This window comes from Myxine glutinosa, chromosome 11 (assembly GCF_964187855.1).
Source record: "Myxine glutinosa chromosome 11, kmMyxGlut1.1, whole genome shotgun sequence".
Classification (NCBI taxonomy): Eukaryota; Metazoa; Chordata; class Myxini; order Myxiniformes; family Myxinidae; genus Myxine; species Myxine glutinosa.
Genome location: NC_136271.1, coordinates 25,304,657 through 25,320,663, shown reverse-complemented (window position 1 = coordinate 25,320,663; position 16,007 = coordinate 25,304,657). Strand labels below are relative to the sequence as shown.

The following is a 16,007-nucleotide window of genomic DNA, read 5'->3' as shown; positions in this document are numbered from 1 at the left end:
TCGTTGAGAAACAAGGATTGTGTGTATACAATTTCAAGAGGCAGCGGCTTTCCCTTTTTGGTTCCAGGCTCGAAACATTTTGAAAGACCCTCAGACTCGTGTCCACACATTCGTACATCAACCTTCCGCCATTCCTGTCGACTGTCATCCAACCAGTTCTAACATTAATCTTCATCTCTCTGTTACAAAAAATTAAGCAACTCTGAACAGGATTTTTTTGTAGAATCTGGAGAATTAGATGAGATTGGATTAATCGCCTGCCCTTTCCAGGCTATTTAAGACTACTGCAGCTTCCTGAGCAAAGAAATACATTGAGCTATTTGCCATTGCCTTCAAAGGAGTAATAGTCGGGGCAGAAATGTGGAATTTGGACAGTGTATGGGCGCCTCTTTGGGAAAGACACTGAGATATTTAACGTCCACCAACAACCAATGCTGGCAGAAAGGTCTCCAACTTAACATCCCACGAGATAGATGGTGAATGCATCAATGCAAGACCCTGCCTGCAAAACACCAGGATGACAACTTGGAGTCAGGTCAGGGATGAAACACAAACAATAGCTCAAAGGTGAATGTGCTACTTTCAAGCTATCCTGCAAAACCCTCGAGAGCCTTGCATTGTTAAAATAGCAAAATCTCCTGCTCTTATGGCATCGTATGACATGATATGGACTCTGAGACACCGTAGCATGGTAGAGGGCAGGAAATTCCCCTCTTGCTTTTGCCAGGAGGAGCAGGGGAGGGGCAGAAAGTACCTCATCACACAAACCCCTGAAAATGTCTAACGACATTGCTAAACTGGCAGAGTGTAAGAGGTTTCTAAAATGCATTACATCCTTTGTCCCTAATAATTTTCTAATCGCAAGTCTTTCAGAGCCTTTAGGAGGCACATCTCGAAATTTCCTAAAAATGATTAGCCAATTCCAATTTGTCCTGCATTTCATCAATTTTCACTGTGATAATACCCTGCACATATCCAGGCAGCGAATGATGCTACCTGACAAGTCCACAGCTGCCATAGTGTTACGTATGATAGTGATAGTGCTTTGCAGTACAACAACAACAACAACATGCATTTTACGGCCATTTTCCCTGCCAGAGCGGGGGTTAGCCTTGCGGTCCCCATGACAATCTTCTCCATTTTGCCCTATTTTCTGCATCTCTCCTTGTTAACCCCCTTGCCCGCATTTCTTCTTCCACCATCTTTAGCCAAGTCTTTCTCGGTCTTCCCCGTCCTCTACTTCCTTCTACATTCATTTACATCACTCTTCTCAACCAATCACTTTCATCCTTCCTCAACACATGACCAAACCATCTCAACCTGTTTCTCTTCACAGCATCAATCACAGGCTCTATTCCCATCATCTTTCGCAATTCATCATTTGTCTTCCTCTCTCTCAACGATACTCCACACATCCACCGAACCATTCGCATTTCCACCCTTTCCAGCCTTCGTTGCTGCTCTACATTCATGACCCATGTCTCGCTCCCATAAATCATAACACTTCTCACACATGCAGCATACACCTTTCCCTTCAGCTTCAACGACACTCCCCTCCTCGTCAGCACGCCACTCAGTTCCCGAAACTTCTTCCATGCACATCTCACTCTAGCAACCGTTGCCGAGTCTGATCCACCTTCTCCATTCAGCATGTCTCCGAGGTAGCAAAATGTTTTCACACCTTCCAGCTTCACGCAGTCTCCAATTCTTCCGTCTCTTCCGCTTTGCAGTACAATGCCAGTAATTGATATGATAGATAATTCTCAGTATCGCAATTAACTAAAATCATCTTACCGCACGTTTGCCTGATCACTTTTCCGAACCTTTTGGTGTGCATGTGCAAAAGCGACTGGAGCACATTCGATTTGAGGCTTCAATTTCTTCTTTAATTTGCAACTTGCTGTTTATCTCCACATCTTCCACCCTAAATCAATAAAGCGAAGAATATTATTTTAATTTATTTATTTATTTATTCATTTTGCCCTCAAATAAATTCTGTCCTCCTTGCCCTTCTACCACTTCCTGTATGGACTGCACCTCCTCAAAGTGGAATGTCAATGCAACCACAAATGACAAGGGTAACTTGCTGGTGCTTCATTTCATTCCAATAAGATAATGTGTTGTGTTCGTAAAATAATTTCTCACAGTTCTTTCCAAGCACAGAAAATAATGATCTGTGGATATTAAAGGTAGATAAGGAGGCAAATTATGACAGGATTCAAGTTGTAATGGTTAAACAATCTGCTACGGAGGATGCTTAAAACAGCCCATCATTTGCCGAATAATTTGCAGTTGGTGCCCTCTGCTGCCATTTGTGTGAATGAAGGGAAGGAGAAAAAAAGAATAACCAGCGATATCCAGGCTGTATTAGGGTGATAAGAATGTCGACATTTCTTGTGACTATTAAAAGGATTGATAAGGGCTAGCAGGATGGCCTAGATGTACGCACACCTCTATGCTGTCCAGCCTGGGTTTGAATCCCAACCCAGCTATAAACTCTCATGCTGATGTTTCACAGGCAGGATGATTCATCAATGTGTGTGCCGTCCCTCGGATAGATGTTAAACTGGCGTCCCATATGCCGGTATTAGTTGTTGGACGTTAAAGATCCCACGATGGATGTTCTTCGCAAAGAGTAGGTGAGCTATTGCCGGTACCAGGAACAAATTCCAAATTCCTTCCCCAGCCTTGGTCAAAAGTCAGGCTTGGCCAGCCGGTTCATGAAAGACGTAGGCCAAGCTTCCCCTGGTCAACCCCACAAGAAAGTGGGAATAAAATTGTCATCAAAGAAGAAGATTAAAATGATTGATAAAAATCCTCCACCTATTGTTCGTGACTTAATGGGTATATACAATATTCTGCCTCACCTGTACAAAAGATGGCCCCGATCCCGTGGATTCATGCGGCCCCACTCGCCCTCCTCAAATGCTTCTTTGGCGGCCTCAACCGCCCGGTCCACATCAGCAGCCGAAGCATATGAAACGCGGCACAGAACCTGGGGAGAATCCGGTGGGACTTAAGAGTGGCATTTACCTGCATAAAAGTCTATTATCTCACAGTGCTTGCTTCTCAAAGTCCTTGCAATAGCCTACCCTTTACTGAAGATACCATGGGATCATTGGCAGACACAAGTGAATGCTATCAGAGGAAACAGCTGGCTTAACGCTCCTTCAAAAGGACAGCGCATTCACTGATGCAATGCCTGCTGCAAAGCACCGGGATAACAGCTTATAGTTGGGCCCGGATTTCAAACTCAGACAAGACAGCTCAAAAGAGTCCAAGCGCAAGTGGGTGATACCGAGGAGACCTACCAGAAAAAAAAACGTGTGACATCCGACAGAGTGCACATGCATCATTTACAGAAACCCCTTGTTATTGCTTTGCTCAAAACAATACAATACAAAGACGATTCCAGTGAATTGAACTTGTACTGTTTAATTCCAAACATATTTAATGTACTAGCCTGGTGTTGGCTTAGCGGTTAAGGTGCCGGCTTGGGATCCTAGGATCCTAGGTTTGAAACCCGGTCAATCGCTGAATTAACGCCAGGGGGGTTGACTCAGGCTGCCATCCTTCTGAGGTCGGCAAATAGAGTACCAGTTCACTGGTAATTCCCTGTGCGTCGCAAGAGGTGACTAACAAGGTTGGCGGCAGGAAGGGCATCCGGCCATAAAACATTGCTTCAAAAAGGGGACCACAGTGCCCAAAAAAGGCCAACCCCTACTCTGCGAGGAAAAATGGCCACCAAAGGTGGTCAATTCCAAAACATAATTTAATGTACAATGGAATGCATGGAACTTTGACACTGGAGGAGGCTATCTGCACCCACCATTCCTGAAATCTATCAACACAACATTGATTTAATCTACAAATTTATCACCGGGGACTGAGGGCTGGAGGAGATCATTAATCGGCTAATATAATGCTTTTTAGTATCAGTCCAGGTACATGCTTTGATCGGCATGATGGCCTTCACCTGCATTGAAGTTTCTTTCAAGGGAACTCATATTATGCTTGCTACTCTCCTGCCCGACTCTGATGAGCTGTTAGAACTATCAGCTAACATCACGAGTATCTTCTCTGCCATCTCCCTCACCCACATAGTATCCAGTCTGGGGCTTTATCTTCTCTTCGGTTTCCTACCTACATCCAAGCTACTCCACTCCAACCTGGAACTCCTCTAAACATCATTCCTCACTTCCTACATCTATACTAGTAATTTATCTGACTTGTGTAAATGTTGAAGCAAATAAATAAATAATAAGACTGCCACCTTACTTTCATCATCACTAACCAATCTCAGAAGTGTGGTGTTGGCTGAACGGTTTGGGTTGCTGGCTTGGGATCCTAGGGTTCTGAGTTTGAATCCCGGTCGGTCATTGAATCAACAACAGGTTGGGTTGACTCAACCTGTCATCCTTCCGAGGTTGGCGAAATGAGTACCAGTGTACTGGTAATACGGGCATTGCATCATAGGAACAACGGTGCCCTCAGCCGATGATGCTACCTGCAGTCCTGTGCTGCATACAAAAGAAGAAGAAGACCAACCAATCTCCCTATGTTTTTCTTCAATGGTCCCACCCTTCTCTTAACCTGTTAATTTATCCCTTATGCTCTTAAATAATGCTTTGCTATTTTGTTTAATATTCTTAGCCATATCCTCATAATCTCTTTCGGCTTGCCTCGTTGGTTTCTTAACTAGCCTCTGTTTACTCCTATACTAGTACGAGTCTGACTCCAGTCCTGTTATTTTGTACATGATAAATGCCTTCTGCTCATCTTTAATCACACTCCTTATATCCCTGCTAAATCAACCAAGTCTCTTTTGTCTGTAACTTTATACTTCACTGGAATGAATTAATGAATGAATGAATGATCGTTTTAAGGCCATTTTTCCACGCTAGAGCGGAGGTTAGCTTTGTGGGCCCCATGGCAATCATGGTTCCCTGTTTGAGGCAATGTTTTTATTGGCAGATGCCCTTCCTGACACCAACCCTTAGTCGCCTCTTGTAATGCGCAGGGATACGGTGTACCTATTCTAAATCGGGGTACACACCGGGATCATTCATCCCAGCAAGCTGGTACTCAATTTGCCGACCTCAGAAGGATGACAGGCTGAGTAAAGCACCCTGGCGTTAAATCAGTAATCGACCAGGATTTGAACTCAGTATCTTAGGATCCCAAGCCTGCATCCTAACTGCTAAGCCAACACCAGGCTCAAATATATTTCATTTCATAAAAACTTCACTGGAATATACTTATTTTGTAAACTGCATATTTGCACCTTGAAGATTTCCCATTTTTCTGGTGCCGATTGCCTTCCTCGTATTTTGTCCAAATCTCCCATCATGCTATCAAACTTTCACTTTCTTGAATCTAATATCCCTACGATACTATTCTGAACTCTAACTCTTAACAGAATCCTCGCACACACGATGTTACGGACACTTGTCCCGAAAAGCACTTTTACCCACACATTCTCCACCATATTCAGAACGTTACCTTAAAAAAAGGTTGAACATGGACCTCCCCCTCGTGGACTTATCCAAAACTACCTTGAAAGGCAATATTGGACTTGATCGAGAAATTCCTTTCCGGTGATGCCCTTTCCCTTTTCCTGTAGCCAATAGAATATGCAATGCGTTAATGGAAGGATGAAGACAATACTTAAGTCATTCTTCCCTCCGTTGCTAACCAGATCGTCTTTCGAGCACGGCTAACAAAACGCAAACTCTGGTCCCTTTTTGCTCTCAGTAATGCCAGGGAGCTCATAGGGCTATGGTGCATTATTTACAACGATACTCTCTTGCCTTCTTTATTGACTTTAATGCACAAAAAAGTTCCTTCTTCACTCTTTGATGACATTTATCCGCATGAAGGTAGAATAAAATGGCGTCTTCCACAGCAAATCTGATTGATCAAAATGAAAACAAACTGAATGAATGAATGATCGTTTTAAGGCCATTTTCCCCGCTAGTGCGGGGGTTAGCCTTGCGGGCCCCATGACAATCATGGTTCCCTATTTGAGGCAATGTTTTTATGGCCGGATGCCCTTCCTGACGCCAACCCTTGGTCGCCTCTTACGATGCACAGGGATACAGCGTACCTATTCTAAACCGGGGTACACACCGTGATCATTCATCCCAGCAAGCTGGTACTCAATTTGCCGACCTCGGAAGGATGACAGGCTGAGTCAACCCCCCTGGCGTTAATTCAGCGATCGACCGGGATTCAAACCCAGGATCCTTGGATCTCAAGCCGACACCCTAACCGCTAAGCCAACACCAGGCTGATTCACTAAATCACTAAAATGAAAACAAACTGATTCACTAAATTCGACTGAAACAATAGGTCAAAATTTGGCTGATCAATGAACAACAACAGCAGTGCATCAAACATAGGACACAAGCATGACATTGGGCGAAGGTAAAAATGTGCCGCAAAGTGAAGAATAAACGGGATTCTTGTGAAACTAATTTGGAAGCAATTAAGAGATGGGAAATTTTACCATGGAACACAGAAAATCGGAAGAACTCTCAGAAACCCAGAACAGTTGGAGCACTTTGCAGCACAAAGCCGAGGACATCACCTCTGAGTTGTGCTGCTGACCCAGAGTCCCTGTTTATGACCCTGAAACTGAAACTATTTTCCGGGGTGGCTGCTATTAATGAAACTGGTAACGCCATCTACATAAACACTACCTAGCTCTGATCAGATAATCACATTGGCGCTGAGGTTTCAAATTCTTATCATTTGAAATGCGTCGAGAAAAGAACTGACTCAAAATATAAAGGCAAGTGGCAGGATGTTCAGTTAAGAAATCCAATTAGGTAATCTCACAGCATCATCTTGAGCAGGGAATGGTCTCTTACACATCCAATGCTCCATGGGGGGAAATAGAGATCAACGTTTGCCAGCTGCCATTGACGCAGCTCGTCTGGTGCAAGCTACTAGTAATAAACTGTTATGAAACTACATGAAGAAAATTAGCACCTAACTGCCATTCAAGTTCATCACTTGCACATCTGCACAATTAAGCATCACACCTTTCAGTACATCACACCTTTCAGTATGGAGATTGAGCATATGTTAACTGCAATTCTAGTTTTATCCAATTTTATCCATCTTACTGAGAAATCACAGTGAAGGTTTTTGGTTGTAGGCCAAACCAGGTGTAGTTGGATACGCATTGGGACTTTCCCATAGCAGCTAATTAATTATCGGACAATCTAACACAGTGAAAACTTTAAAATCCGTATTCCTTGAGACTGAAAAGTATGTGGATTACAGAATTTTTAGGATTTTTTAATACGAAACTTTTAATTTGTTGTATACCACGTCTAGGCTCAAGGAAGAGCTGGAACATTGAATGGAGCAGGACACAACATAACTGAAGGAACAGTAGAGAGAGTGGGGAAACACTAATAGCAGGGTAGAAGGACAAAAATAGAGGGGGATTTGGACAAATAATGGGTGTGGGGAGCAATGAGAGGTAGTGGAGGATGCATGCATGGATCAGACTCAAAATCTGTTCAGGAGTTTGTTTTTTTTTTGTTTTTTTTGTATACAGAGTCAAGGCTCATGTAAGAGTTAACACATTACACACAAAAGAACAAGCACAGACCCATAAAACATACAATAAATAAAGGGAGCGGGAGAAAAGAGGCAGAGAGAAAGGAAAGCATACAAGCCACCTCCCAACAGCAACAGTAGATACACCTCAGATACAACAACAGTAGAGAACAGGGACGTCGGTAGATCTGTGGAAGAGAGAGGGCCGGGGGGGGGGGTGGGGGGTGGGTTTGGGGAGTCTTGATTTTGGCGGTTTCACCAGAAAAGGGTTGCTGGCAGATCTTGTGCGTCCTGCAGGAAAATTTGGGGGACAGAGCACAGACAGAACTGGAGGAGCTAGGCCGGAGAGGGGTCAGTAGAAGACAGAAATACCACCAACCTGCCTGCGATGAGTGAGAGAAAGGCACTCAGAATCAGCTTCATCATGGGAGATTCCAATGATTCTGAAAGCTTAAAGTTAAAGTTAAATTTTCATCTTGCACCAATTGTGAAAAAAAAAACCTATGTACTTTTCAGCGGCCTCTTCATCTGCAGACACTTTCTCACCACGCGTTTACACGTATCGAATGTCGTGACGTAACTTAAATTTGTAGCACTGGCCAGGCAAAAACTCACACAGATCACTTAATAAATAGCATCATCGAGGTCCGCCGATCTATCTCCAGGCAAGATTTTACAGTTATCAAGGCCTTTATTTGAATTAGTATTAGAGTAAAACTTTAACAGCTTGTCACGTTGCCTTTTTATGTCATAAATAGTGGAGTGTTATCAACAGCATAGAACTCCCTCCGGTTCCACACCATCTCCTAACTTCTGCAGAATTTCAATTTTCTCTTTGATTGTAAGTGTAACATGCTTCCTCTTCGCACCACTATCACTTGGATGCTTGTTGGATGACATTATGAGGGCAGAATAAGGCATAAACACAGAAACAGCTTGCGAAAAGGATGGAGTAACACCACCAACAGGTTCAAACAAACAGGCACAGGACTACGGAGCAGCAGCCTTCACAAACTCAGTCGCCATTTTACCGGGAGGTTTGAATCTACAGATGTACGGAAGTTTATTTTTTTTGAAGTTTGAATTTTGTTCAGATTTTTGGATATTCCAGAATTTTGGATTTGAGAGTTTTTACTGTATATATAAAAGCAGGATCGTCGTTTTTGGACCATGTATGTTTCGATGGATGGATGGACAATCGATGTACTGCCTTTGTCCCATTGGTTGGACAGCTGGCCCAACTCCACCCACAATTGTAACCTGAATTTTTTTTTAAAACATCCACCATTTTGTTAAGGCACCAGTACAGATGGGCCTCAGGCTTCAGGCCTCAGGCTTCAGGCCTCTGGTGTAAGCCCATAGGATAGTGCAATTGGAATTATACAAGCTATATAACCATGATGTTTTATAAATATGCACATAAACAGGAGGCATGTTTACGCTTCATGTACGTAACCTGCGTTATTTTTATTATTTTCGGGAGTGATTGAGGCAGTGAGTGCTCTGTCGCCTATACACTGCCCAAATAAAGAGATCAGCCATTTGTAAAATAAATGATGCTTTTTGCATGTAATTTCAGTTTTATCTCGAGTTTTCAAGGCTTATTAGTATGAAAATATAGAAGTGTCACCCACCATAAGCATTAGCCTTGTTTTTGCCTCATGTATATTATCTGAGTCTTTTAATTTTCAGAAGTGATAAACACAGCTGTCTATACAAAATACCAAAATATAAATAAAATACCACATACACATGACAATTACAACTACATGTGGGCAGGGTACAGCCCGAAGTGGAGATCGGTTTCTGAGGTTTGGGACATGGAATGTAGAGACAATGACAGGGAGATCAGGAGAAGTGGTGGAAGTAATGGTCAGAAGAAGAGTGGACATATGTTGTGTGCAAGAGACGAGATGGAAGGGAAGTGGTGTGAGAATGGTGAAAGGTAGGCAGGGACAGAAATACAAGTTTGTGTGGCAAGGGTGCCTGGAGGGCGTGAATGGTGTTGGTGTCCTGTTTTCTGAGGAGTTTGTAGACAGTGTGGTGAGTGTGACTAGAGTGAGTGATAGGTTGATGATGGTGAAAATGATGATTGGAAAGCTCTTGGTGAATGTCATCTCGGGATATGCTCCGCAGGTTGGTCGAAGCGATGAAGAGAAGGACAAGTTCTGGTGTGCGATAGAGAAGCTGATGGAAAACGTGAAAGATGAGGAAGTTGTTGTGGTAGGAGGAGACCTAAATGGACATGTGGGAAGGAGTATGGATGGTTTTGACGGACTTCATGGGGGTTACGGATATGGTGTGAGAAATGGAGAAGGTGAAAGGATTTTGGAGTTTGCTGATGGAGCTGATTTGTTGATTTGTAATACTCAGTTCCAGAAAGAGGAAAATAAGCTTGTTACATACACGTCAGGTGGGTCGACGACAACCGTTGACTACCTGATGGTGCGTAGGCGAGATAGGGGGCACCTCCGGGACACAAAGGTGATCCCGGGGGAGGAGGCTGTTTCACAGCACCACTTGGTTGTCTGCGACGTAAGGGTGAAAGGTGTGAGGAGAGCTCGGCGGGTGAAGTACCCACCGAAAATGAAGGTGTGGAGGTTGAAAGAGGTGACAGTAAGGGAGGCATTAAAAGAGAGGCTGAGTAGGGTCGAGGATGATGTGGTTGAGCTTGAAGGTGGTTGGATGTCAATGAAAGCTAGTCTGTTGGGAGCCGTTGGTGAGGTATGTGGATGGACAAAAGGACCACCGAGGCACTCGGAAACATGGTGGTGGGATGATGAAGTTGGAAAGAGGATTGACGAGAAGAGGAAGAGGTTCAAGGAGTGGCAGAAGGTGAAGGGTACGGGAGCAGAAACAGCAGAGCATTAAAGTTATAAGGCAGCCAGGAAGGCTGCAAAGAAAGAGGTAGCAAAGGTGCAGGAGGCATGTAGGAAAATGTTCGGAAAACGCTTGGATTCGGAAGTGTCAGAAAGCAGTATTCAGGATTGCAAAGCAGATAGCGAAAGAGAGGTGTGATGTGATGGGTGTGAGTTGCTTGAAGGATGAAGTGGGACAAATCGTTGTCGACCCAGATGGAATTAAAGGAAGATGGAAAAGATATATGGAAATGCTGTTGAATACAGAGAATGAATGGGATGGCAACATAGAGAGTAACCCAGTTTTAGGACCGGCAGAGAAGATAACTGAGAAGGAAGTTGAGGAAGCGATAAAAGCAATGAAGGGTAGAAAAGCGGGAGGGCCGACGGGAGTTGTGGGAGATATGTTGAAGGCAGCAGGAAGTTGGGGTGTGAAGAGAATGACAGAGATCTGTAATCTGGTGGTGAAAGAAGACCGCATTCCAGTGGATTGGGAACTGAGTACCCTCGTCCCTCTATACAAGGGGAAAGGTGACCCTCTGGAGTGTGGCTCGTGCCGAGCGATAAAGTTATTGGAGCATGGAATGAAGGTATTGGAAAGGGTGTTGGAGAGGAGGATAAGGAAGAAAGTGAAGATCGACGAAATGCAGTTTGGATTCATGCCAGGAAGAGGAACGACAGATGCGCTTTTCATTGTGAGGCAGTTGCAGGAGAAGTACATGGAGAAGAGGAAGAAGTTGTTTCTTGGGTTTGTTGATCTGGAGAAAGCATTCGATCGGGTTCCACGCAAAGTATTGACATGGGCATTGAGGAAGTTAGGAGTGGAGGAATGGTTGATCAGAGTAGTGATGGCAATGTACAAAAGAGCGCGCACAGCTGTAAGGACAAAGGACGGGAACAGTGGTGAGTTTGAGGTGAAGGTGGGAGTGCATCAGGGGTCGGTACTAAGTCCACTACTATTTGTAGCTGTGATGGAGGTGCTGGCTCAGAACGTAAAGGAGGGTTTACCGTGGGAGTTGTTGTATGCAGATGATCTGGTGTTGATTGCGGAAAGTATGGATGGATTGAAGGAAAAGATGAACACGTGGAAGGAGTGTATGGAGACAAAAGGTCTGAAGGTGAATATCGGAAAGACGAAGGTGATGGCAAGTGGTAAAGCATGTGGTGAGGTGGAAAGAACAGGGAAGTGGCCCTGTGCTGTGTGTAGGAAGGGTGTCGGAGTGAACTCCATTCAGTGTACAATGTGCGCTGAGTGGGTTCATCAAAAATGTAGTGGTCTGAGAGGGTCATTAACCAGTGTGGCAGCTACATTCAAATGTAAGGTGTGCACAGAGGGAGCTGCAGATGGCGGAAATGTTGAGTTGGATCTTGGAGACGGCGTGAAGCTGGAAGGTGTGAAAACATTTTGCTACCTCGGAGACATGCTGAATGGAGAAGGTGGATCAGACTCGGCAACGGTTGCTCGAGTGAGCTGTGCATGGAAGAAGTTTCGGGAATTGAGTGGCGTGCTGATGATGAGGGGAGTGTCGTTGAAGCTGAAGGGAAAGGTGTGTGCTGCATGTGTGAGAAGTGTTATGATTTATGGGAGTGAGACATGGGTAATGAACGTAGAGCAGCAACGAAGGTTGGAAAGGGTGGAAATGCGAATGGTTCAGCGGATGTGTGGAGTATCGTTGAGAGAGAGGAAGACAAATGATGAATTGCGAAAGATGATGGGAATAGAGCCTGTGATTGATGCTGTGAAGAGGAACAGGTTGAGATGGTTTGGTCATGTGTTGAGGAAGGATGAAAGTGACTGGTTGAGAAGAGTGATGGAAATGAATGTAGAAGGAAGTAGAAGACGGGGAAGACCGAGAAAGACTTGGCTAAAGATGGTGGAAGAAGAAATGCGGGCAAGGGGGTTAACAAGGAGAAACGCAGAAAATAGGGCAAAATGGAGAAGATTGTCATGGGGACCGCAAGGCTCACCCCTGCTCCAGCAGGGAAAATGGCCTTTAAAATGCATGTTGTTGTGTTGTATACCACAACAATATATACAATAAAATACAACAATAGAATACCACAACAATACCAAAATAAAGGGATGAGCAATTTGTGTAATAAATGAGGGTTTTGTGTGTAATTTTGGTTTTAGCCCAAGTTTTCAAGGCTGAATAGTGTGAAAAAAAACCAGAAGGGTCACCCATCATAAGCAATGGGCATGTTTTTCATGTTTGTAATCCAGGTAACTGTACATTTGACCGTTACATAATGCAAATGCTTTACATTACACTCAAGAGGACTTCTCGGAAACGTACGTTTTGATTACAACACATGCAGATAAAATAAAATAGTCTTGGAGGTAAGGCATGTTGAACCTACGAAGTATAAATATCTATATATACATTTGAGGTTTCAAATAAAACAACTCCAACCCGTCACTTTGACGATCGTTTATACTATACACCAGCAAAATAAATAAAGGCTTTTGTACGTAATTTCGGTTTTAGCACGAGTTTTTAAAGCTGAATAGTGTGAACATACAGAAAGGTCGCCCTTCATTTTGACGGGCTTTTCTGCTAGATATATAAAATGCCATCAGTCTGTGAACCCGAAAGTGGTATGTCCCATTTCAAGATACCTCAATAGCCATGGAAAAATGAATGTAATTGGACTATGAAACCAGTTGATCGACTGGTCTCACTACTGATTGGCAAATTCTCAGATTGATTCAAAGCAGATATATGTGTGTGTATGCACACATGCACATGCGCACACGCACGCACACGCACACATTATGTGTCGTGAGCATCCCTCGGATGGACGTTAAACTGTGCGTCTCACTTACCGGCATTAGTAGGTGAACATTAAAGATCTCACGATGTCCTTCAAGAAAAGAAGACAAGCTATCACCAGCATCATGTTCAAATTCCAAATTCCTACCCTAACCTACAGGGTGGTGCTGCAGCAGTAGCACAGCCACGTCCTCAGCCACTGATGCTATCCCACACCTTGCTACATTCAAAATAAGAAGATCTAAAATCCTTTCCCTTTTCCTTCCCAATGCAACTCTCCTACCTTGCCTTCCATTTCTCAATTCCCACCCAACCGTCTTTCTGTCTTCTACCGACTCCTCTCCGTCCTTGCTCCTCCAGCTCTCTCTGGGCTCTGTCCCCCAAATATTCCTACAGGTCGCACAAGATCTGCCTGCAACCCTCTTATGGTTAAACTGCCAAAATCAAGACTCTCTGCTCACCTTCACTCCTTCATTCCTCTTTACTCCCGCCTCTGGAACAAACTCCCTCACTCTCATCAATCCCACTCCTCCCTCCGGGTCTTTAAAACAGCTGTTCACCACCATCTCTTATTTTCCCCCATCCAAAACCTTGATCTTTTCTACCCCCGCTAATTTCACCCCAAATCCACTTTTTTGAAATACCAACTTCTGTCTGGGAAGTCCTTGGTGTCCTTGTGTTTTATACTTCTCCCAGCCCCCCCCCCCCCTCCATCCTACCCACACCGCCTCCCCCCAAGCCCTCTCCCTCCCACACATTCCCGATGTACCTGCCCTCAAATGTTGTGTTTATGTGCTTCCCCTTCTCTCACCATCTTGTCTACGGCTCCCTTTTTTATATACTTTGTTTGTCTGTTTGATTTGTTTGTGTGATGAATGTTAGCTCTCTCACGAGCCTCGATTCTGTATACAAAAAAAAAACAAAAAAAAACAACTGCTCCTCCTTGCTGCAATATGGCAATAACACTTTTCATCACATATATATATATATATATATATATATATATATATATATATATATATATATATATATATATATATATATATATATATATATATATACATACATACATACATATATATATATATATATATATATGTATATAAACTACATGGCTAAAAGTATGCAGAAACCCCTTCTAATTTGTGGATTTGGCTGTTTCGGCCACACCCATTGCTGACAGGTATACAGTCGTGGCCAAAAATATTGGCACCCTTGCACTTTTTTCAAATAATGCACAATTCATTTCTTCCAGAAAATTGTTGAAATTAAAAAATGTTTTGGTATAAAAAAAACACCTTTAGAGGCCAATTGATTTGGCTGTTTCGGCCACACCCATTGCTGACAGGTATACAGTCGTGGCCAAAAATATTGGCACCCTTGCACTTTTTTCAAATAATGCACAATTCATTTCTTCCAGAAAATTGTTGAAATTAAAAAATGTTTTGGTATAAAAAAAAACACCTTTAGAGGCCATTTTTCCCCACAAAGCGGGGGTTGGCCTTTTTCGGGGACCGTGGTTGTTGTTCGGGGACCGTGTATACTGTATGTATACATACCATATGTATTTCTTTGGTTTGCAGTGGAACAAAACAAAGAAAAGCTGAAAAAAATACGAAATCTTAGCCTATTCCATACAGAAATCCTAAAATGGCCTGGACAATATTATTGACTCCTTTCAGAAGTTGTTCGAAATAATTAGATTTCAAGCAGGTGATTCACCATTACTTTGGATTTGAACTCACCTATGGTGAGTTGTAGGTGCCGGCAATATAAAAATCACTCATTCAACCAGTTTGAATAGAGAAAAGGAGTCATTCTGCTGTCTTGTGTCACTGTGTGTACTGCAATGAGCATGGAGAAAAGAAAGAAAACCAGAGAATTGTCTGAGGTCAGACAAGATTGTAGCCAAGCATGGACAATCTGAAGGCTACAAGTCCATCACCAGAGACCTTGATGTACCTATGTCCACCGTACACAATGTTATAAAGAAGTTTAAGGCCCATGGCACTGTAGCAAACCTCCCTGGGCATGACCGCAAGAGAAAACTTGATCGAAGATTGCAGCAAAGTATTGTTTGAATGGTGGAGAAAGCACCTCAATCAACTGCCAACATATTCAAGCTGACCTTCAGACACAAGATACGACAATTTTAACTCGCACCATCTGTTGCCAACTCAATGAAATGGGGATCAATGGTAGTCGACCAAGGATGACCCTACTGCAAAGAAAGCTCGACTGGAGTTTGCTAAAACACATGAACAAGCCAAAATCCTTCTGGGAAAATGTCCTGTGGACAGATGAGACCAAATTAGAGCTTTTCGGGAAAGCACATCATCTCTATGTTTACAGAAAACAAAATGAAGCCTTCAAATAAAATAACACCTTCCCTGCAGTCAAACATGGAGGAGGTTCAGTGATGTTTTGGGGTTGCTCTGCTGCCACTGGCACTGGGTGCCTTGAATGCATGCGTGGCATCATTAAATCAGGAGATTACCAAGGCATTTTGGAGCGCAATGTTCAACCCAGTGTCAGAAAGCTGGGTCTCCGTCGAAGGTCATGAGTCTTGCAGCAGGACAATGACCCCAAACACAATTCAAAAAGCACCCTGGAATGGTTCAAGACAAAACGCTGGACTGTTCTAAAGAGGCCAGCAATGAGTCCAGATCTAAATTCCATTGAAAACCTGTGCGGAGATCTGAAAACAGCAGTTGGGAGAAGGCACCCTTCAAATCTGGGAGAACTGGAGAAGTTTGCACAAGAAGAGTGGGCCAAACTGCCAGTAGAGAGGTGGAGGAAGCTT

General features: G+C 43.5%; 1 protein-coding gene across 2 annotated transcripts in view; it reads right to left on the bottom strand.

Annotated features, from left to right (window-relative positions):
* The window catches only part of LOC137436512 (mitochondrial 10-formyltetrahydrofolate dehydrogenase), a 195,990-nt gene that overhangs the window by 101,037 nt on the left and 78,946 nt on the right, over positions 1–16,007 (bottom strand). For both annotated transcript variants that reach the window (XM_068130372.2, XM_068130373.2), the window contains exon 12: positions 2,868–2,995. In XM_068130372.2, the coding sequence (XP_067986473.2) occupies positions 2,868–2,995 (128 nt within the window). The remainder of the gene's footprint in view (positions 1–2,867; positions 2,996–16,007) is intronic.